This window comes from Heteronotia binoei, chromosome 15, assembly GCF_032191835.1.
Source record: "Heteronotia binoei isolate CCM8104 ecotype False Entrance Well chromosome 15, APGP_CSIRO_Hbin_v1, whole genome shotgun sequence".
Classification (NCBI taxonomy): domain Eukaryota; kingdom Metazoa; phylum Chordata; class Lepidosauria; order Squamata; family Gekkonidae; genus Heteronotia; species Heteronotia binoei.
In genome coordinates, this window is record NC_083237.1 from 67,665,131 (window position 1) to 67,688,425 (window position 23,295).

At 47.2% G+C, this 23,295-nt stretch overlaps 2 protein-coding genes and 1 non-coding gene across 3 annotated transcripts in view; 1 reads left to right on the forward strand and 2 right to left on the reverse strand.

Annotated features, from left to right (window-relative positions):
- POLR1A (RNA polymerase I subunit A) overlaps positions 1-8,757 on the reverse strand; it is a 64,673-nt gene extending 55,916 nt beyond the window's left edge. Inside the window, exons 1-9 of the mRNA XM_060255424.1 lie at positions 8,634-8,757; positions 7,896-8,100; positions 6,834-6,983; positions 6,649-6,759; positions 5,141-5,226; positions 4,896-5,005; positions 3,688-3,774; positions 2,446-2,548; positions 2,159-2,321 (exon numbers count right to left, since the gene is read on the reverse strand). Of these exons, the coding sequence (XP_060111407.1) occupies positions 2,159-2,321; positions 2,446-2,548; positions 3,688-3,774; positions 4,896-5,005; positions 5,141-5,226; positions 6,649-6,759; positions 6,834-6,983; positions 7,896-8,100; positions 8,634-8,695 (1,077 nt within the window). The 5' untranslated portion in view covers positions 8,696-8,757. The remainder of the gene's footprint in view (positions 1-2,158; positions 2,322-2,445; positions 2,549-3,687; positions 3,775-4,895; positions 5,006-5,140; positions 5,227-6,648; positions 6,760-6,833; positions 6,984-7,895; positions 8,101-8,633) is intronic.
- TRNAS-AGA (transfer RNA serine (anticodon AGA)) lies at positions 3,351-3,432 on the reverse strand. The gene has a single exon. It is a non-coding gene; the product is annotated as a tRNA-Ser (tRNA).
- Position 8,758: 1 nt separating the features above from the next.
- Positions 8,759-23,295, forward strand: part of PTCD3 (pentatricopeptide repeat domain 3) — a 54,257-nt gene continuing 39,720 nt past the window's right edge. The window contains exons 1-7 of the mRNA XM_060255423.1: positions 8,759-8,840; positions 12,863-12,912; positions 13,306-13,378; positions 13,468-13,513; positions 15,514-15,582; positions 16,932-17,036; positions 18,140-18,263. Of these exons, the coding sequence (XP_060111406.1) occupies positions 8,782-8,840; positions 12,863-12,912; positions 13,306-13,378; positions 13,468-13,513; positions 15,514-15,582; positions 16,932-17,036; positions 18,140-18,263 (526 nt within the window). The 5' untranslated portion in view covers positions 8,759-8,781. The remainder of the gene's footprint in view (positions 8,841-12,862; positions 12,913-13,305; positions 13,379-13,467; positions 13,514-15,513; positions 15,583-16,931; positions 17,037-18,139; positions 18,264-23,295) is intronic.

A 23,295-nucleotide genomic window follows, 5' to 3' on the forward strand; every position in this document is an offset into this window, starting at 1 on the left:
TCAAAGAAGGTGCAGAGAGTTTGGGGGAGGCCAGCGTAAGAAGGAAGCTGCCCCTTTGCAGCACTGTCTTGCTCTTGATTTAAACGTGATCAGTTATTTCACCCAAAGAAAGGGAAGGAGCATTGTCAGACATGGGTGGGGGGAGAAAGAGGTGCTCCACAATAGGTCCATCATGGTCACGCCCCTGTCACCATCTCATCACAACAGGGGCTTCTTCACTGGCATGAACACAGACAATAAAAAGGGGGGCAAACCCCAACACCACTATCCAAAGGCCTGGATGCAGGCTGGACCGGTGATTCCAACCGCCCCCCCTTGGGCCACTCCCCCAGGGACCCAGAAGCCACCCCCTGGGAAGCCCCACAGGCAGAGGTGGGGAGGGGGCCAGAAAGTCCCATTCTGCCCACACTGATCTCCAACAAGGAGATGTTTTTATACTCCACAAAACCTGCTTTAGAGCTCTTGCCTCCCTCCCCCCTCGGGCTGATGGGGCTGCCAAGGCTGGGGGTGGGGGGAGCCTCAGACGGTTGGTGTCCAGCTTCCCCAGGGAGCTTTTGGCTGGAATAACTCCCTGCGCTCAATTCCAATGCTGTGTCTCCACTGGGAATCCTTTGTTAGGGCTACAGAAAGGTTAGGCATTCCTTTAATCCACACTCCTGGAATTGTGCACTCCCACAAACACACCCAGAGCTTTGCGGATACGAAAAGAACCAGGCGTCTTGGAAGACGGTCACTACTGAGGAAGTGTTCCTTCCGCCTTGCAGCAGCAATTCCCACGCTTCCTGAAGTGAGTCCCCCCTCTAAACTTCAGACCTTGCCTTATGGTGCCACAGGCCGTCAGCTGAGCGGGGCTGGCAACCAGCGTGTGCAGGCAGCACTCAACCCCTCCCATACTAATGGTGGCTGGGAAGGAAGGAGGGAGGTGCAGGGCAGAGGAGGGATGGTGCAGCCCCATTCTCTTCTTCCACTTCTGGAGGGGAGGGACCCAGTCTTGGGTCTGACCAGCACCAGAGCTCTGGCCCACGGCAGGATCTCACTCACCGTTGGAGGGACAGCTGCCCTTATGGTATTAGTGATGGACATGTCAAAGAAAGTCAATTGTGGCCGCAAAATTAAAAACAAAAAAGGGACACTCCTGGCAGGGGAGATTTTGATTTAAAGAGTTGAAACAGCGGAGACTAAAGAACTGAAGCTCAAGGGTTTATCTACAGTTGTAAAGAAAGGGGAAAGGGTGGTTTTGTTCATGACTGAAATGCTTCTCCTGAGCATGAGAGTGGAAAATAATGGATAGAAGGTTCTTTGGAGATTGTGAGCCGCTCTGAGACTCTTCGGAGTGGAGGGCTGGATATAAATCCAATATCTTCTTCTTCTTCATCTTCTTCTTCTTTAGAGCCTCCCTCCTCTTTAGCAGGAGTTCAAGACATCCCTAGCATATTATATCCAAAAGAGGTGTGAACAGGAACATGTTTAAAAGAGGGGCTCCCCTCCTTGCCCACTAATATGGATTCATGAAATAATCACGTGAACATATCATTGCCACAACTGTTCTGTAAGTAACTTTGTGAGGCAGCTGTGTACTACAAGGGATCCAGCACTTTTCTCTTTTGATGAGAAATGGTTTCATTTACTTTTTGAGAGTGTGGAATTCACAAGTTTGAAATGAGTTTGTTAAAAGGCAAATTTGGTATCTGATTAGCTTCTTCACTCTTTTTTCTTGTAATGTCCCTGTTGTATTGATATTTTCTTACCTTCCTTAATTTTTATACTTTTATGAACTTTTAAAAATATGCATAGTTTCATTACTGTGTTTTTATTAAAAATTACATATGTATGACATTATTCATATTTTTATACCTCTCTCCAATACAACAGGGTTCTAGTTTTGCTCCTAATAACAGAATATAAAGTTGTTAGATATTTAGTTCTCTTCAGATGTCACATTATTCCCACTTCAGTCCTTCGGGCCTGGAACATACCCGGTCAGTAAGGAACTTGTTCTGGACCACCTTGGAGGAGACAGGGCAAGTCTCATTACACAGAACTCTGACTAACAACCTGAGACTGCAGAACTTGAATTAAAAAGAGAACAAAAGAACTCCCCACATTTTCGCCAGATGTCTCACTTCATACTGTGGGCCCTGAAAAGTTTTCTCCTCACCTGCTGGAGGTCTCCCTCTTCAGTCTGCAGTGACTGCTTCAGATCTTGAGCCATGAAAGCCAGAAGCTTCCGGGCCACCTGGGCCTCTTTCATGACAGCTTGAAAGTTCACCGTTTGACCATTTGCAAACATCTGGTCTGCAACACAATTCACTGGGCGGTACCTATATCAGAACACCCAAGTTATAAAGAGATAAGCAACACCCTCTTTCTGTAACAAAAAAAAATCTAAAAATCAATCCATCAAGACTATAGGGTGAAGAAGTCCAAGCAAGCAAGCTTCATTACCTAGATGGTGGAACAACAAGTTTATCCAGGAAGAACATCTCAGGATTGAAACTTGAATCTCCACTGACCGTCATCCCAAAGAAAAGTTTGCTGAGGAAAAAACCTGAACAGAACAATCACAGAAAGGCTGCATCACCTGAAGTATTCAAGCTGAGCCAGGCAATATCTAAGTCCATAAAACATTGTCAGCGTATATGACAGCCAACCAAGAACCAACAATTAATACAGAAGAAGAGGAGTCTCAAAGTGGCTGACAATTTCCTTTCCCTTCCCCTCCCCTCAAGAGACACCCCATGAGGCAGGTGGGGCTGAGAGAGCTCTGAGAGAACTGCTCTTGAGAGAGCAGCTCTTTCAAGGACTGTGACTGACCCAAGGTCATTCTGCAGGTGCATGTGGAGGAGGAGGGGGGAATCAAATCCGGTTCTCCCAGATAAGAGCCCATGACCTTAACTACTACACCAAACTATACACAGACTACAGGTACAGAAATACTGGGCTGTTTGCAAGTCCACTGTATGTCTGAGGTTGTAACAATGTGATTTTCCTCCTCTTGCTCAGAAGAACTCCTGACTGGGTGAGGCACTCTGTCTGGTGGACCAGAAGGGCCAAGCACTGGACTGCAGGCAGCCTTTCTGGGAGAGGAAGAGCAGCATTTTTGTTCCAGACTCTAGAGAGCCCCAAAACCAAACATATGAAGCTGCCTTATACTGAATCAGACCTTTTGGTCCATCAAAGTCAGTATTGCCTTCTCAGACTGGCAGCGGCTCTCCAGGGTCTCCAGCTGAGGTTTTTCACACCTATTTGCCTGGACCCTTTTTTGGAGATGCCAGGGATTGAACCTGGGACCTTCTGCTTCCCAAGCAGATGCTCTACCACTGAACCACAGTCCCTCCCTAAAAGAGTACCATAGTCGGCAGGATTCGAACCTGCGCAGGGAGACCCCAATGGATTTCTAGTCCATCGCCTTAACCACTCGGCCACGACTACTGGTGCTACATTGTACACTCTTTCACAAAGTTTGTACAAGCTAACATATCTCATTTCTGCCATCAGAAACACTCTCCTTCCAGAAGCAAGGAATGGATGAAAATCAGAAAAGCCAAACAAACCATTAACAGGAAATCATATATTCTGCACCTGCAAATTTGGCCAGATATCGCACACATTGCCCAGATGCTGTATCACTAGTGCCGTGTTCCGACAGCCACTATCAAGCGGTCACAACAGAGAACACTGTTCTACCTTCGTTCTCCCACAATGCTTCAACGTGGTCCTTGGCAGCGTTCGGTGTCAGGTAACCTCGTTTCCCCGGTTGAGCTTCATCTACGGCTAAGCAATTAAGAGTCACGTTAAATTACGAAGTACTTTCATTTCAAACCACTCACAAAATACTTTCCAACTGTAAAAACACAGGATACGAACAAAACCTGCATTTCTTCAATACTGACAGTAGCTTGCATAGGCCAAGTGGCACACTCCAAAGGCAAGCCGAGCATCCGCATGTATCATCATGGACACATGAATGGCTCTCTCAGGTTAACTCTCCAGTGAAATGGCCTGGCTTGTCTATAGACCCAGCCCTCCTGACGTAAGACTGGCAGGTGGAGGTCTCTGAGTGTGAACATTTCAGCTGAAGTCATGCAGTTCACATTTATTTATTTCATTTATTTATTTTAGGCAATTCCTATTCTGCCCTTTCCTAGAGACAGGCTCAGGGCAAATAACAACATAACAAAAACAATTTAAAATATACATTTAAAACCAGTATAAACAATACATTTTGATAGACTGCAAGTAAATTATAAATGGCGGCTCAGTTGGGCACATATTAAACATACTGAAGGTCCAGAACAGTAGTTAGAAATAAAAGCTAGTATCCCTGCTTGGTGCTGGGCCTGATGAGTCGGGCTGGAGGGCCAGCATCCCTCACAGAACCCCCCCCCCCTTCTGCTCCCCTCTGCCCCTCAGCAGCCAAGGGCTTCAGGACCTCTTGGGAGCAGATCATACCTCAAGGACACAGCTGCCCATTGAATCGCTAGCACTTCCTTCGCCAGCGTTGAATACTTTATTTCACGTGGAAGCAACTTATGATGAAGGTCATGGGGTGTTTGCCCCCCCCCCCACCGCCAAGGCCTGTGCCGGAGGCATCAGCAGGGAGCCGGAAGGGCTTGGCAACATTTGGGTTTTGCAACGCCTTCCATCAGTTCATAATGGGATCAGTTACAACCAAATACCTCACCCTGTAAGGAAACGTGTGAAACAGCACACAAAAAGGATTTTCTAAAAAGAAAAGGTATGCTGACAGTCATTTCAGCTGTCCTCTCCATCCAGACACACAAGAAGGATTTAAAGTCAAATTTGAAAGTATCCATCAAACACTATGTAGCACATTCTAAGGCAAAGAAATGCTCATCTGTGTCGTCGCTTTTTGACAAGGTAAAACGCTGTACCTGCTGCTTCCTCCACAATCACTGGTTTGCCTGGTTTTTGGATGACTACTGCGGGGTGAATCACTGTGAGTTTACTGTTGTGCTCCTTGCGGATGAAGGATCTTTCAGCTCTTCAGAAGGAAGAGAAACAAGAGCACAACAGTCAATTCAAACTATGGACAGAATCCTAGCTTTCAGTAAAATTTCAGAAGGGGAGGAGGGTCCACAAAAGGCTACGTGGTTTCTGAGCAAAGATCTGCACTCACTTGCAGTTGGGACACCTCTTTGAACCCATGTGCAGTTTCCAAAAGCGGGAGATCAGTTCACTTCTACACGCACATACATTTTTTACCTAGAAAAGCAAAACGGAAGAGACAAAATTACAGAAAATGAGACTTTAGAAAAAGGTTAAAATCTTTGAAATTTTTTGAAAATAAGCACGGCAAGCAACTATTATTCCCCTCAAGCATTGTGACCAGTGATCCTCTCAGTCTGCCCAGCTGCTCTGTTCTCCTCTGCCTGCCCTCAACCATGCCAGCGGCCAGGCTTCTTGAGCACAAGCAAAGATGGAGGGGTGGACCACAGGCGCTTTCCCTCCCCCTTGCACCGAGGACCCCCTCGCAGTTCCCTTCCAAGGTGAACTGTGTGCTGAAGGCAGCTGGGGTGAGCAATGAGCAGGAGCTGGGAACGGAGCTGATCTCTCCAACTGAACCAACCCAGAGACGCAGCTGTGCAGCCATCCACACCTTTCTTGAACAGCATCAGGTGACCTGGCCCTCGGTCAGATGAATGGGCTGCTCATCCCCTTATTGGGCTCCTGTTTCTTTGGCCTCTGCTCTGAAAGACGAGTCACCCATCCTGTCCCCAACACGGCAGGCCCACGAGAAGGACAACTGGGCCACCCTGATAACAAGTCTGCCTGTGAGCAGGCAGCTGGCAACCCTCCAGCAGAGCCCCAACAGGCATGGCCCCCCGGCCACCTTCTGTCATACCGACTACGGGCATCCCAGCTGGTATGATGGAGGGGGGACTGGCTGCTGTGTGCTGCTTCCAGGGGGTGGGGAGCACCTACTTAGTTTTTTCCCTTCCATGCTCCTTTCTGGGCAACAGCTGGGCTTTTGACAGCACAATGTTATGCCACTATCAGAGGTGGGGAGGTTTAAGAATCCAAGTAAGTCCTGCTCCGCCCACAGTCTGCCCTTGGTGGTACCCAGATCTTCCTGACACCACATCAGTGACTCTACTAGAAGCAGAACTATGTCAGAGATGAGCCAGCATCATGCTCGGTCATCTTCCTGAGCCCTGGCTGAAGATGGGGTGGGAACCACCCCAGTTCTGTTCTTTAATCAACTGAATGACAGCCTTTACAGTCAGGAGTTTTCCAGACGAGAAGGAGTGAGCGAAAGAACAGCTGTATGAAAAATTACACAAACCAAATCTGTTAAATACAGGGCTTTAAAAAAACAAAATAACAAGCAGCACCCAAATTAGTTCGTTTGCTCTTGCCTGCCTGTTTCATACATTGTATTACTTTGATGACGTAGAATATGGTAATACATATGGTTTGTATCTTTGTTCTGTGGTAGCCTTTGAAAAAATCGATACAACCTGAGCATGCTACAATAGGAAATGCCTAGAGAGATTAATTCACAAATATTTGTCCTACAATATGCCTAAAACGACAGATACTGAAATTCATTTCCTAATTTGTCTCAAATTATTTCAGAATTCTTACAAGACAGGATAGTTTATGCTGCTGGTTGTTCTTACTTACATGATGTGACCCTTGGTCTGTTAGCTGGTTATTTTGGAGAATTTCTTTTGTGTGTTGGCTTAAAATTTCTTCTACATCAAGTTCAGGTGCATCTGCATTTTCCTCTAAAAACTGAAAGAAAATGTAAATTAGCCTCCTTCTGACAAGACCCAGAAGATGGACAAAGGGAGGGATGCAAAACCCACCGTGCTCAGGATGGCCTCGAGGTCCCAGATGCCTTCAAGCAGCCCTGCTTCCAAGAGCTTCAGCTGGTTTAGCAGTAAATGAATCACAGCTCGCGGACACGTCAGATGGCAACAGCTTAAGCAAGAACCTCGTATCAGAAGGAATAATTTCTGGAAAAGATAATTGCACTCAATATTTATAGCACCTTTTTGACCTTTTGACCACCTCAAACAAGGAAGTCTCAAGCAAGCCTGGTAAAATGAAGAGCATCTGAAGAACAGCACAAGTCACCACAAGGAATCCTCCCATCATTTCAATCTCCTTGCACTAATTTACAAAATAAATTTTAAAACAAAATCAGTTTCCCTGCATGCTTAAAAGTGCTTCCTTTAGGACTTAAAAAGATCAACTGCCTACCCCCCAGGCAAAATCAACCCAGTTCTGGTTTTGGCCTTGGAATTATACCTCTCCCTGTACGGAAGGCTCGAGAGACAATACCATTGAAAAGAGGATGCTAGTAGCACCCTCTTGCTTCAAAACACTTGATACTATTTGGCCATCTTTAACCCACAGAGTTAACACTGTTTTCCTAACCGTGCAATCCTTGTACTACTATATTTATTTGTTTTATTTTATTATATTTGTATCCCACCCTCCCCTGATGGGTTCATGCTTACATGTCTTATTTCATTATGTGATGCAATCTGCCTTGAGCTTTAGCAAGGGAAGTGACTATACAATAAATAGATAAAAATAACTCCAGCAGCTCTACAGTATTAGTTAATATAGACAGCCAGAAAGAGCCAAATGCATTCTACTGGAGGCCTCTACAAAGGGAGGGGGAGGTTCCTTCTGAGAGGAGACTGACACTTTGGAAAAAGAGCCGTTCTGCTTGCCGGTGTTGCTCTATTGCCTACAAATGTCTGGAATGGTATGGAAAGAAACCACAGGGGAGTGGCTTCCAGACCACTGCAGTTATCTCAGTCATTTTCAAGAGTAACCTCCTATGAGCCCACCACAGTAATAACCTGCATTCAGAAGCAGTGCAAGCTGTACATGTCACAGAAGCCGTTAACACTTACATCAAAAAAGAGAGGGTTATAGACAGTGAGAGGCAGCTCTGTGTGTCCCAGGTGCCCTGGGCAGTTGTTGAAGTCCTGTATGCAAGTTGCACACACTTCCTTGTTGTCAAGCGGCCCCAAAGCCAAATCATGGAGCCCATTGGGTAATGCAATGCCTGCACTGTCCAGGAAACGAGGGTCGGTTATCGATTTCACACTCAGCTTCCTAAAAAGAAAGAGACATTCTTTGGTCACATATCCTTGAACCTTACAGTATATCAACTAAATTGTATTACTGCAAATGGTTGCTATTTGCTATTGGGCAACTCCACCAGATGGACCACCAACAGATAAATTGTATCCTCTGTATAGCACCAATACTTTGTTTTAAATTATAACTATCCAATTGTTTTATATTTGAAATTGAGATGTTGTTTTTATGTGATTGTTAGCAGCCCTGAGTCCGTTTGGAATGGGCGGGATACAAATGGAAAGTAAGTAAACAAACAAACAAAATTGCAGCGCCAGAGGATTCCCCTTGCACGGCCTTTTACTCTCCACTGCTAAGATTCGTTCGTTTCTTGTTTGTGGTCCCGGTGAGAATTTTCTCGCCTGCTGTCGTGCAACCACAATTGCAGCGCAGGAGGCTGTTCTTTAGCCCTGTCTCGCCGGGCGGCTCCGCGGGAGGAGGAGGCCGGGCCAAAGCGGGGGCCTTCCTGCCTTCCCTCCCTGGGCGGCCCGGTCTCCCCCTCCGCTCACCCGATCTCCTCCGCTCGGTAGACGCCGAAGGACAAGCCGCTCAGCCGCCGCCACGCCGCCATGCCTCCCTCCCTCCCTGCCCGCACGCCGGCCGGCCGGCCCACTTCCGCTTCCGCCCTCCCTCCCTTCCGCTTCCGGGGCGGCGAAGATGGCGGCGAGGCCTTGGCTGAGCGCGGCGGCCTGGGGGGGGCGGCTGGCCGGCCGAAGGTGGGTGTGGGGCCCCTGGAGGGAGACCCCGCGCGGCCAAGCCCCGCCCCCTCCCCCCGCTGCGGCCAGGAGAGGCGGGGGAGCCCCGGGCGGGAGGGGCCCGGCCTGGGCGGGAGGGGGCTGCTCTCTGTTTGTGGATCTGCCCCCGCCCTGCAGAGGCAAGGCCCGGCGCGGGGAGGGAGGGGAATTGGGGAGAAACGGGAAGATGTTATACCTAATCTGTTTACATGATGTGTGGTCAGTCCGACTCTTTGCGACCCCAAGGACAGTCAGCCAGGCCCTCCTGTCTGCCACCATCCTCCGAAGTCTGCTCAAATTCGTGTTTGTTACATCAGTAATGCTGTCCAGCCATCTCCTCTTTTGCCGTCCCCTTCTTCTTTTGCCTTCTGTCTTTCCCAGCATCAGGTCTTCTCCAGGGAGTGATCCCTTCTCATTGGGTGGCCAAAGTCTTTGAGCGTCAGCTTCAGAATCTGCCCTTCCAGGGAACAGTCAGGGTTGATTTCCCTTAGGACTGACTGATTGAACTCACAAATTGTTGTTGTTCAGTCGCACAGTCAAGTCCGACTCTTTGCGACCCCATGGACAAAGTCACGCCAGGCCCTCCAGTCTTCCACCATCCTCCAAAGTCTGCTCAAATTCGTGTTTCTTACATTAGTAACACTGTCCAGCCATCTCATCTTTTGCCGTCCCCTTCTTCTTTTGCCTTCTGTCTTTCCCAGCATCAGGGTCTTCTCCAGTGAGGGCTCCCTTCTCATTGGGTGGCCAAAGTCTTTGAGCGTCAGCTTCAGCATCTGCCCTTCCAGGGAACAGTCAGGGTTGATTTCCCTTAGGACTGACTGATTGAACTCACAAATTGTTGTTTTTCAGTCGCACAGTCAAGTCCGACTCTTTGCGACCCCATGGACAAAGTCACGCCAGGCCCTCCTGTCTTCCACCATCCTCCGAAGTCTGCTCAAATTCGTGTTTCTTACATCAGTAACGCTGTCCAGCCATCTCATCTTTTGCCGTCCCCTTCTTCTTTTGCCTTCTGTCTTTCCCAGCATCAGGTCTTCTCCAGGGAGTGCTCCCTTCTCATTTTGTGGCCAAAGTATTTGAGCTTCAGAATCTGACCTTCCAGGGAACAGTCAGGGTTGATTTCCCTTAGGACTGACTGATTGAACTCACAAATTGTTGTTCAGTCGCACAGTCAAGTCTAACTCTTTGCGACCCCATGGACAAAGTCATGCCAGGCCCTCCTGTCTTCCACCATCCTCCAAAGTCTGCTCAAATTCGTGTTTGTTACATTACTAACACTGTCCAGCCATCTCATCTTTTGCCATCCCCTTCTTTTGCCTTCTGTCTTTCCCAGCATCAGGGTCTTCTCCAGGGAGTGCTCCCTTCTCATTTGGTGGCCAAAGTATTTCAGCTTCAGCATCTGACCTTCCAGGGAACAGTCAGGGTTGATTTCCCTTAGGATGGACTCATTTGTTCGTCTTGCAGTCCAAGGGACTCTAGCTGTGTTGGACTGAAACCTCTCCCCACCCCCGGGCTTTTACTGCCCTCCCAGCTCTCAGCAGTTTGCCTGGAGCAGCTCCAGGTGGGAGGGGGCCTGTGGCAGCTCCCAGGCTCTGCTGCAGCTTCCAGGGTCTCTAAAAAGATAAAGTTAAGAACATAAGAGAAGCCATGTTGGATCAGGCCATTGGCCCATCCAGTCCAACACTCTGTGTCACACAGTAGCCAAAAAAAATTATATACACACACACTCTGTGGCTAATAGCCACTGATTGACCTCTGCTCCAAATTTTTATCTAACCCCCTCTTGAAGCTGTCTATGCTTGTAGCCACCACCACCTCCTGTGGCAGTGAATTCCACATGTTAATCACCCTTTGGGTGAAGAAGTACTTCCTTTTATCCGTTCTAACCTGACTGCTCAGCAATTTCATTGAATGCCCACGAGTTCTTGTATTGTGAGAAAGGGAGAAAAGAACTTCTTTCTTTACTTTCTCCATCCCATGCATTATCTTGTAAACCTCTATCATGTCACCCTGCAGTCGACATTTCTCCAAACGAAAGAGCCCCAAGTGTTTCAACCTTTCTTCTTAGGGAAAGTGTTCCAACCCTTTAATCATTCTAGTTGCCCTTTTCTGGATTTTTTCCAATGCTATAATATCCTTTTTGAGGCATGGTGACCAGAATTGCACACAGTATTCCAAATGAAACCGCAACATCGATTTATACAGGGGCATTATGATACTAGCTGATTTGTTTTCAGTTCCCTTCCTAATAATTCCCAGCATGGCGTTGGCCTTTTTTATTGCAATCGCACACTGTCTTGACATTTTCAGTGAGTTATGTACCATGACCCCAAGATCTCTCTCTTGGTCAGTCTCTGCCAGTTCACACCCCATCAACTTGAATTTGTAGCTGGGATTCTTGGCCCCAATGTGCATTACTTTGCACTTGGCCACATTAAACCTCATCTGCCACGTTGACGCCCATTCACCCAGCCTCAACAGATCCCTTTGGGGTTCCTCACAGTCCTCTCTGGTTCTCACCACCCTGAACAATTTAGTGTCATCCGCAAATTTGGCCAGACTTGGCCATACAGTCTCCACACTGATGATATCAAGACCACTGCGAAGACTGCCCATTTATACTCACTCTCTGCTTCCTATTAATTAACCAGTTTTTGATCCACAAGAGGACCTGTCCTTTTACTCAATGACTCTTGAGCTTTCTAAGGAGCCTTTGATGAGGAACTTTATCACAAGCTTTCTGGAAGTCAAGGTAAACAACATCTATTGGGTCTCCTTTGTCCACATGTTTGTTCACCCCCTCAAAGAAATGTAACAGGTTAGTGAGGCAAGATCTTCCCTTACAGAACCCATGCTGAGTCTTCCTCAATAACCCGTGTTCATCAATGTGCCTACTCATTCTGTCCTTGATAATGGTTTCTACCAACTTTCCCGGTATTGAAGTCAGACTGACTGGCCTGTAATTTCCCGGATCGCCTCTGGAACCCTTTTTAAAGATGGGGGTGACATTTGCTACCTTCCAGTCTTCAGGAAGATATCAATGAAAGATTACATATTTTTGTCAGAAGATCCACAAGTTCAACTTTGAGTTCTTTCAGAACTCTTGGATGTATGCCATCCGGACCTGGTGACTTATTAGTTTATAATTCATCTATCAGTTGTAGGACCTCCTCTCTTGTCACCTCAATCTGACTCAGGTCTTTCAACACCCCTTCCAAAATTAGTGGTTCTGCAGCGAGCAAACACTTCTCATCTTCCACAGTGAAGACGGAGGCAAAAAATGCATTCAGCTTCTCAGCCATTTCCTTATTCTCTTTCAGTAATCCTTTCACCCCTTGGTCATCCAAGGGCCCCACTGCCTCCCTGGCTGGTTTCCTGCTTCTAATATATTTGAAGAAATTTTTATTGTTGGTCTTTATGTTTTTTGCAATATGCTCCGCATAGTCCCTTTTTGCCTGCCTGATCACAGTCTTGCATTTGATTTGCCACAGCCTGTGTTCCCTTTTATTAATCTCACTTGGACTAGCTTTCCACCGCTTAAAGGAGTCCTTCTTACCTTTTACAGCTTCCATTACTTTGTTTGTTAACCATGTAGGCCTTTTCTTATACCTGTTTGTGCCTTTCCTACCTTGTGGTATATATTTTATCTGAGCTTTTAGGATTGTAGTTTTAAATAGCCTCCAAGCTTCCCCAAGGGTTTTGACTGTATTTACCTTTCCTTTCAGTTTCCTTTTCACATGCCTCCTCATCTCAGAGAATTTACCCCTTTTAAAGTTAAAAGTGAAAGTTAAAAAACTTTTCAGATTTTTCAGATTTTCCTGCAAACTTTGGGGGTTGGTCAAGTTTGCAAAAAAACCCTGAGGTATGAGTGCTCCTTATCAGCAGATTTTGGTATCCACAGACAGGATGCACTGTTGGGAATTACTTCTATAGGTAATACTGTGCATTAAGCATATTTTGTAATAACATTATTTTGGTTTTTAATAATAAAATGATGGTTTCTTTAGGTACTGCTCAGGAAATGCGGGACTACAGGAAAAATCTCCTGATCCTCAAGGTACGGTATGGTGTAGAACCATCTGAAAATTGAAATGATGGATTTAACTTTGAGTAAACTAGATACCCCTAAACCTATTGATTTGGACTTGTCTTTGTTAAAGCACTGGGACTTCCTTCTAAGAAAGGTAGCTGGTACAGGGCCATTGGTGCAGCTGAACCTGTTTGCTTCCGATACGTTGTCCATACTCTACCTAAAGTATTTTCTGTATTCTTGAAAGTTGTGAACTTTGCATATATCCTCTGCTGTTTTAATGTAATTTTTTGTTACCAAATGTAACTTTTTAGTTGTTGTTAGTCATCCTGAGTCTACTTGTGGAGAGGGCGGGATACAAATTTAAAGTAAATAAATAAATAAAATTTGTTTAACGTTTTATCCTACTCTTTCATTAAGGATTATTAGAAGTGGCCAATATAAACAAATGTATTAATGAAGAAAGAATTGTTCTTCCAAAAAAGAAAACCTGGTGAGTTCTTCCAACTTGATATGTTTTAATAATATGTTTAGGAATATATTGGAAAACGTAATAAATAATGCAGTTTCTCTTATGTGTAGGGACAAATTGGCAGTCCTCCAAGCCCTTGCATCAACAGTCCGCAGGGTAAGTGCTGCCTGAGGTTGTTTTCTTCTTGATGCTGCATCTGCGTAACAAGCCTGCCATTCCCACCCCAGCATTAGGGACAGGAAGCGATGCGCAAGAAAAAGGGGGGAAATTGATTTGAATTTGGAGGTATTCTGGGAACAGAATATTCCTAAATGACAGATTCAGTAGTTATTTGTCTATTCCTGAATATATAGCCCTGTTATAACCTATGGAAGTCTATGGCAAAATAGGCTATAACGAATGATGACCGGGGGATCCAATTCTAGGGGCATCCAAAGAGGGTGCCCCCATTCCCCATGCTTTTGTATGGTGGGGGAAAGTTGTCAATTTCCTCATGGTGGGAAAATTGGCATCGGGGAGGAGGGGGTTTCAGGAAGAGGCACCAAATTTGCAGTGTAGCTGCAGGAGCCTTTCCCGCAAGGAACCCCCAAGTTCCAAAAAGAGTGGACCAGGGGTTCCCATTCTGCGGGACCCAAAGTAGTTGCCCCCCTTCCCCATTGTCTCCTATGATGGGGAAAACTTGCAAACCCAGGCAGCAGTTAGATTCTCCTTGAGAATCTTTGCAGTGGAAAGTCGACTGTGGTGAGGATGCTTGTTTGTAGGGAGCAGAACAGTGCTACATGCCCAGCAGAACAAGTGCCACACGCCACACACACAGGACCTTAGTTCAAATCTGAGAATCTCTCTGAATGACAAACCTTCCCTGCAAATTTGGAGCCTGTACTTCAAACCCCCTCCCCACAGCCACCATTTATTATATCGTGTTTTGCCATGGACTTCAATGGCCCATAGGGCATAATGGAGCCAAATTTTGGAGGCTATTTACAGCTGCTGTATTCAGCGGCTGGATCAGATATGGCCCAAACAGCCAGATCAGCTGTTTTTGAGGGGTTGTATTCAGTTTGGCCAAACTGAATGCACACCACTACTAGTTTCTCCCCACTTCATAGTTGTGACTTTGCTCTTGGTGGGTCGGAGGAGGAACTGGGCCTGTCTGGAAGGCAAACACATCTCATCTTTGGACTGGCTGGACGATGTTTCTGAGCCAAGCTCGCCCCTGGTACTTTTGCTAGCAATGCTGGAGGGGCATGAAACTCCTGGCAGTCTTTCTTCTTTTGGTGCTCTTGTGTTGCAAGATTGCAAAGGAGCAGTGGTGGCAGAGGGCAGAAAATGAGCTTGTGTTGGTTTTGGGAAGGGTTGTCTGGACTCTGAAGAGTGATCTCTTGTTCTGGGGGGCACAGATAGAGCCACAGACATTCACATGGCTCACGGGATTAGAGGTGTGTCTCCATCCTGTCCTGAGAAGCATGGCTGATGAGGCTCTCCATATCTCCATTTCAACCTTGGTAACGTCCAGTGCCAGTTCTGTAACAAGCAGGATCTTTGAAGAGCAAGTAGAGCTTGGTCAGACTGAGTGGAAGAGGTGATCTCTCAGACATGTCAGGCCGCACAAGGCTTTAAAGGTCAGTGCCAATGCCTGGAACTGGATGATGGCCAATGCAAATAGCATTGCGCCAGCCAAAGCTGTGCAGGTTGTGCACATAGTCATACCTGTAGTCACCGTGAACAGCAATGCCTGTGCCTTCCTTCTATAACTCGCTCTTTTCATAAACTCTTCACCTGCTTCTCAAGTCACAAATGAGGCAGGCGCCTTCTGTGGCTGACATGTTCTAGCTGGTTATGACGAAACTGTAAATAAAAATCAGGAATGGCTGACTGTTTGAAATAAAACAAGACTCTTTAGAGATTAACCACGTTTTATTCCACATCTACTCTTTCTCAGTGTGCTGGTATCTTATAAACGTAATATGTGTCGCTTTTTAAAAGTTTAGTTGTATTCTACCTGTTCCTAAGTGGAATATATTTCAAACAAGACATTGCTTCTGTAAACAAGACAGGTTTCTGATATTACTTAGAATTTTAAAAAGATAAATCTTTTAACCTGAATAGCAGGAGGATGAGTCTGCAATGTGATCTTTCTCCTCTTTTTTCCTTAGGATACCACAGCTTCACACCCAGTGTTTCAAGATGACCCTTATCTTATTCCTCGAACCAATACTGAGTTTGTAAGTAACTTTTTATTGTTGGTTTTGCCAGACACTTAAGAATATTTAGCACTTTGAGCCTCAGCGCCCTGATTAAGACATCTCCAGTTTTTTTCAGACTGACAGTTACACAACCATTGCAGTCAAGGTGGGCTATTAAAAGCCAGTTTCATGTTGAATTTGCCTATTCATTAAATTTTGCTAAGAGCTCCTTCACGTACACATACCTGTAGTCACCGTGAACAGCGATGCCTGTGCCTTCCTTCTATGTTCCTTATGTGCAGCGTAACACATGTGGATTTTCATGTATTGAGTTGCTTTTAAAGCCTTACATGGTCTGGGACCAACATGCCTCAGGGATTGCCTTTCCCCACATATGCCCCAGAGGTCGTTGAGATTGGCTACACAACACCTCCTGACCACTGCTGGCCCTATGGACGTCCGACTTGCCTCAACCAGAGGCAGGGCCTTTTCAACCCTGGCCCCTGCCTGGTGGAATCAACTCCCTGTGGAGATCCGGGCCCTACCTGAACTACTGCCATTTCGTAGGGCCTGCAAGATGGAGCTGTTCTGCTGGGCCTATGGTTGAGGCAGCGGGCGTCCTATTAGTCCATCATTTGGCCTCCCTTGTGGTGACATCGTGCTTTATTACAGTGCTGTCCTATGGTTATTACCATCGTTTAAGGTGGGTCTACAACTGGTTATTGATATGCTGTGCCCTGTCCACCAGTGGTGCGTTTTATTTATTGTTTTTACTGTTAATTTTAATTTGGTGTTTGAACTTTGATATGTAGGTTTTTATTGTTATTTTTATATGTTGTGATCCGCCTTGAGCCCGTTTACGGCGGAATATAAGCCTACTAAAATAAATAAATAAATAAATTTTTCTAACCCCTGGTACATAGATTAAGCAGCCAGTTTTGTGCCACACTTTCAGTGGCACAGTAGAAAACATAATGTGTATTTTGGTAATACTCAGACATCTGTGAAATAGCTCAGTTTGTTGCTCTTATGTGACAGCTTTCTGCAAACTCCCTGAATATTGATGACCCCCCCCCAAATCCTCAGTTCCTTCTGCATTCCACACACTGCTGAAGATTCTTCTTAGTGGCAGCATCTGTCTCAAGAAATGCTTTGAGTTGGATGACTGAGAGTTCTATGGCAATTTTAGTGGGAATCATTCTTAAATAATAGAAATTATGAAGAATATTTATGCAAGCTGTAAAATGAAACCTTGTTTTAACATTTATTAGCGTTAGGCTAATAAAGGAAGATGTGTTTGATTCGCTCAATAGTTCTCTGAGTGTGGGATCATAGTCTTATGTTAACTGTTTTTAGTAAAGTAAGTAATACAAATATTCTTTTTGTAGCGTTTGTTTTCCATGTCAAAAGAGTCTGGGAAAAATGCAGCCAGATTTATAGTTAACACACATCCTACGCTTTTTGAGAAAGACATCGCTGAACCTTCAATACTGGTAAACTTTGGTTTTATTCTTCTATTTATGTGTTATTTTATTTGAAACATGTTTTAGCCGCTTTTAACATCATCCGAACTGAAGGTGGCTTACAATGTAAATAGCAATAATATACAGTAAAATACATAGAAACCTTTACTTAAAAACAATGATTTGAAACTGCTAGTAGGCAGAAGAACTATTCAAGGTTTGGCTGCCTTCTAAAGGTCGGGAGTGTGAAAAAAACACACCACCATTCCTGCCAAGCCCTCCCCCCCCCCCCCCCCGGCAGGAGCCAGTGGCTGGAGCCCAGTATAGGAGGGAACTCAGTGGACAGAACAGCAGTGTGATCTTTCTAGCCCGAAGGTGTTAGAGAGAGCAGGAAGAAGAGTGGATGGGATTGGAGCCAAATCTCATTGATTGGGTGAGGAGGGGTTGAGAGAGAAATCGAGGGGGGGGGGCTTTGTCCTCTTTGCAGCCCGATAGAATAACAAACTGAGTTATATTGTTGCCATTTTGTGAACTCATATTTCAGAGAAAAAAGAATGCAGGCATCAGCTTGGGTCACCTCTAAACCTTTGGCAGAGCCCCCTACATGGCAAGCAGCAGTGAACAGAGATGCGGGTGGAGGGGTTCCTTCCCACGCCCATTCCCTTTTTTCTTCCTTGGAAGGAAATTATATGAGTCGCTGCACTGAGGTTCTCCCCGGGCCTCCTGAATTTGATTGCTGCACACCTTTTGCGTGGGTGAGGCCCCATTAAAAATGCATGAGAAGAATGCCTTGTCCTCCTGGAGGGGTCTCAGCAACATCCAGCAGTTCTGTCTGAGGTCTTGTTTGCTCGCTTCCTAGAGGAGCCAACTGGCAGGCTAGGTGGGGTTGGAAGAAACATTTTCATCTGTGTTGTATAAGAAAAATATAGCTAAGTTCTCACAGGATCTGCTGACACAAACGTTCAGAGAATTGAAGTTTTCCACTTGTAAAGCTTTTGGTCTCAACAAAGAATGCGGTAAAGCCACCTACTTTAATAAAGAGCTGCGTGTGTATGTAGATACACATGTATGTGGAAATGTTGGCTTGCCTTAGAGAACTGACAGTCGTTGCCTGCTGTTCCTCTGACTTTTAGTGTCTAATGCCCGAGAATTTGAACTTGCAACTTGAAGAAGTGTCTGAGGCTGCCCTTCAAGAACGGATCCGGCTCAGAAAAGTGCAAGCTTCTGTGGACATGTACGATCAGCTCCGGCAAGCAGGTATCCGCTGAACTGGGCCTAAGAGCTGCCTCTTGGGCGGCAGAATGACTTTTTCGGGAAACTCCTTTGAAAACACCAAGACAAGTTAAACGCGAATTCAGATGCGAGCAGCCTGCCTCATTAAGGCCGCAAGAGGCCAGCTCTCTTGAAGGGCTGTTGAATGAGGGAACAAACCGGCTGTGGCCAGCTGGGCAGGGGGTCCCACCTGAGTAGTGCTTGTGGTGCAGTGTGTGTGTTTTGTTATGGAGTGTAATTTCTTTGCTCTTTGTTGGGAAAATGAGATGAAGCCATGTCCCTCAGGGTGATTCAGTGGGCTAGACTGGAGTTCAGTAGTGCCTTGAAGACCAGCAGCGTTTTCAAGGGGGGGAGAAGTCTTGAGCATCAAAGCTCTGTTTGTTAGATGCAAAGCGTTCCCTGTGGGGTGAAGAGAGCCTGGGCTTTTAGGTGGTCCTGGGCGTGAATCTTGCTCCTTTACTGCAGCCCAGCCCTCCCGCCGAAACCACCCAGGATCCAGAAGGTGGGTTCCAGCCCTGACAGAAAAGGGCACGAGCTCTGAGCTTGTGGAGGGTTGGATCCCTTGGCTCAGCTCTGCCCCAGGACTCTTCTGCTGCCATGGGGACCCTTGTTTTGGTATGTCTTTGGGGGGGGGGGTTGCGCCTGGCAGTTCTGGCAACCCCTCCTGGGCATGGAGGGCATTCAGCGAAGGGGCTTGCCAAGCCTGCCCCTGCCTCCCGATTGCTGGTGCCGTACTTGCCAGGGGGGAGCTGGCTTAACTTCCGAGCCTGGCTTGGGCTTGTATCCCGGTCAGGGTTGCCATCGTGACTGTTGAGACCCAGGCAGGCTCAGCTTCGCCTCAGGAGCAGAACTGTGCCGCCACCATTTTGGATAGCTCCCCTCTAACCATGATCTCCAAGTTTTTAAAGTGAAGGTTACTGCGAAAGCCTCTTTTTCCCATACCGACCAATTTCTCTGTGAATTTCTTGGATATGTATGCACAGGGTTTTAATGCCACCTCCTCCTCAGATTGCATCATAATTGCCTCCACAGCAACGTAGCTGGCGTCACATTGTACCATGAAAAGTTTTAACTCATAAGAACATAAGAACATAAGAGAAGCCATGTTAGATCAGGCCAAAGGCCCATCCAGTCCAACATTCTGTGTCACACAGCGGCCAAATATATATATATATTGCTGTTAGCTCGTTGGGGTGAATTAAAATAGGTTTGCTAGTGAATAGTCTTTTCAATTTATTGAATGCCTCTTGGCATCTGGCCGTCCATTCTAACTTAGCTCCCAGCTGTTTTGCCTCTGGGGCCTTCCCTTTCGTTTTCAGGAGGTCTGTTAAGGGGAGCATGGCGTGTATGAACCCCTGTATAAAATTACAATAAAAATTCGCGAATCCGATGAAAGATTGGAGCTGTCTACGTGTCCTTGGGGGTTCCCAATCTATCACGACTTGGATTTTAGCCGGGTCCATTGCTAGCCTTCTCCCAGACACTCGGTATTCTAAGTAGTCCAGTTGTATTTTATGGAACTCACACTTGAACAATTTGGAATATAGTTGATTTTCATAGAGGGTTTTCAGAACTTCTCTGACTAATTTCACATGGGATTGTGCGTCTTGCGGATAAATAATTATATCATCCAGGTACACTACGCAGAGACGCAGAGCGGCTTACAAAGGTGCGTCACAAAGATGGCGGCGGCGGTGGTAGCCTAGACGCTAGGGCTCCCGCCGATACCAAACTTAACTCAAGGATTAACAACTTTAACTTGACTTGACTACAACGACTAAAATAACAATAAAGAAACCAACAACTTAAAGGCTAATAACGAACGAACGTGGAACCCACCGGTGATTAGCGGAGGCAGAGACTGGGTTGGCGTTGGTGTCGAGGTGGAGGAAAGACGCGCTCGCGGGCTGCCCGGCGAGGAGAGCTTGGTGAGACTGCGGGCTACAGACGGAACGGAGCTACGGACGGTGGGTTTGTGGAGGCTGGAGGTTTTGGGAGGTAGGAGGCTGCTGTGGCACAGAGGCAGGAGCGGCCCGGCTAGAACGCCGAGGACGAGCTGTGGGCGTCGGCCGAGAGCAACGACGAGCGGAGGCGAGGAGACGACGGCGAGGCTGGGCGAGAGAAGAACGCGGAGGTTCGTCCCTAGGGCGTTTTCGATCTTCGCCTTCATTCCCCTTGCCTGTTCCGGGGCTTTGGACGTCCTGACTCTCGCCCCCCTCTCGCCCCCTCGCTTCCCCGTGCTCTTTACTCCTGCTCCCTTCACCTTCGCCCGCCTTCCCCTCCACTGCCCCACTCCCACCGGCGGACGTGGTCTGAAGCGGCGGATCCAACGACTTGGCTATTCCCCAGCGGAGAGGCCCTGTGCGGGGCCCAGGGGGAACCCAAGAGCCTGCCGGCCACGAGAAACTCGAGGAAAGGAATATGCCCAACTACCGACTGCGTTGGTATTTGCACTCTGCCAACATTCTATCAACCGCACCTTACCAACTGCACTTATTAACTGCACTGACTTCTGCACTTTATCAACACCTAAGACTGAATACGATTTTAACTCCTACAACCCATAGACAATATATACTGCCACCCCCAAGGACTAGAACTTGAGCTAAATGACGGCTAGCTGCTAATGGAATTTTACTAAAGATATTTATTAATTAATTTATTGGATTTTAGCCAAATAATTAGTGTCTGATTTCTATAATATATTTATATATATTAATTTATATGTATTTATATTTATAATTTTAGCACATCAATTAGTAGGGGGGAGGGAAGGTTTGTTTATTAATGGTGCTGAAATTGATCAATTTAATATTATACTAATTAATTGGAAGGAAATTGAGTGGATTACTAAATTAATTATTTATGATAATTGGTTAACTAGCAGCAAGCATTGGAAGAACAGATAGGGGAGGATAGACTGAAAGCCAGGTGAGGATAACTGAGAATAACTGTGAGGAGTATACTGCGAGGCCACTCCAAGTGAGTGTAGATGTTGGCCCAGGGGATTCCAGTGCTCCTGGGGAGGGGAAGATATGACGGTGGGAATAGACAATTATATAAGGGAAGGAGACAGAGACAAATCAGTGCTCGGCCACCTTCCAGTCTATTACCCATCCCAACGGTGGCAGGTAGTGGGCCTAAGAGGAAATGCTCGTCTCCGTCACTGGTGTTATGCAACGCCAGGTCCATTAATAATAAGACCTCGACCCTTAAGGAGTTTTTGCTCCGGCAGGACGTGGACCTGGCTTGCGTGACCGAGACCTGGGTGCGGGACGGAGAGACAGTAGCTCTCTCCCAGATGACCCCCCCCGGCTACTCGGTCTTTCACCAGTCACGGAGTAACGGGCGGGGGGGAGGAGTGGCATTATTCATACGGGAGGCTTACTCCTTTCGGGCTCTCCCGGTCCCAAAGATCGATGGCATTGAGTGTGTCGGTCTGTGGTGGGATGTTGGAGGGGGGTTGGCGATCTGGCTGGTGTACCGTCCGCCTAACGCACCAGCCAGCGCCTTACCATCACTATTGGAGGCAGTGGCGGGCTGGGCATTGGAGAGCCCAGGGCTTATAGTCCTTGGTGACTTTAATGTCCATGCCGATGACACGGCCTCCACTCAGGCGATGGACCTAGTGTCTTCCATGGCGACACTAGGACTCTCTCAACTTGTCACAACACCCACGCATCAGGCCGGGCACACACTGGACTTGATCTTTGCGTCTGGGATTTTGGTGAACGATATCGCAGATGAAGCGGTCCCATGGTCGGATCACCTAGCCCTTAAGGCCCGTATGGAGATGCCGCCCCAACCCTGTATGGGCGGAGAGCCTATTTTGGCTCGCCCTCGGGGCCTGATGGACCCGGAACGGTTCCAAATGGCCCTGAGGGATCCCTGGCCCACTGGCGATTCCCTCGATGACCTGGTGGAAGTCTGGCAAGATCAGCTATCCGGGGCCATCGACGAAATCGCACCCCGGCGTCCTCTGCGCCCTCGTATGAAGCTGGCTCCATGGTACACCTTGGAGTTACGCCAGCTGAAGCAAGGGCTCAGACGACTAGAGAGGCGGTGGAGGCATACTCGGGACGAAGTGACGAGAACATCCTATAGAACGTTTATGAAGTCATATGAGATGGCAGTCAAGACTGCAAAGAAACAATACTTTGCAGCCAAGATTGCATCTGCAAATTCGCGCCCAGCACAATTATTTAGGGTAATTGGAGACCTTATAACATTGCCACAAGGCAAACCAAACGTTAGAGAATTGGAGATAGGCTGTGAGGCATTTGCGAAATATTTTGCAGATAAAATCTCGTCACTCCGCCAAGACCTACCTATCACATTAGATACAGTAAGTCAGACTGAGGCTCCGCGCCTGTCTTTGGATTTATCGCTGGACCACTTCGACCCACTCAGCCTGGAAGAAGTTGATGGAATTCTCTCCGCTGCTCGCCCAACAACATGCGATCTGGACCCTTGCCCCTCCTGGCTGATTAAATCTTGCCAGAGGGAGCTTAGATGTCCTTTACGGGACATCATAAATAGATCCCTCCTAGAGGGGCGTTTTCCAACGCCGCTGAAAGAGGCCTTGGTCCGCCCCCTCTTGAAAAAAACCAACAGCAGACCCGGCCGAATTGGCGAACTACCGACCGGTGTCTAATTTACCATTCCTAGGTAAAATTATCGAGAGGGCAGTGGCGCTGCAGCTACAGAGATTTCTAGATGACGCTTCTGTCCTAGACCCGTGCCAGTCTGGCTTCCGACCGGGCCACGGGACGGAGACGGTCTTGGTCGCCTTGGCAGATGATCTCCAACGGCAACTGGATCGAGGCGGTGTAGCAGTGCTGATGTTATTAGATCTGTCGGCTGCATTTGACACGGTCGACCATCGGCTACTGATCCACCGCCTCGCCGACATTGGGGTTAAGGGGTCTGCTTTACAATGGCTCTCCTCTTTCCTCATGGGTCGGGGACAAAGGGTGGCGATCGGGGGTGAACGATCCCAGAGGCGCACACTAGACTG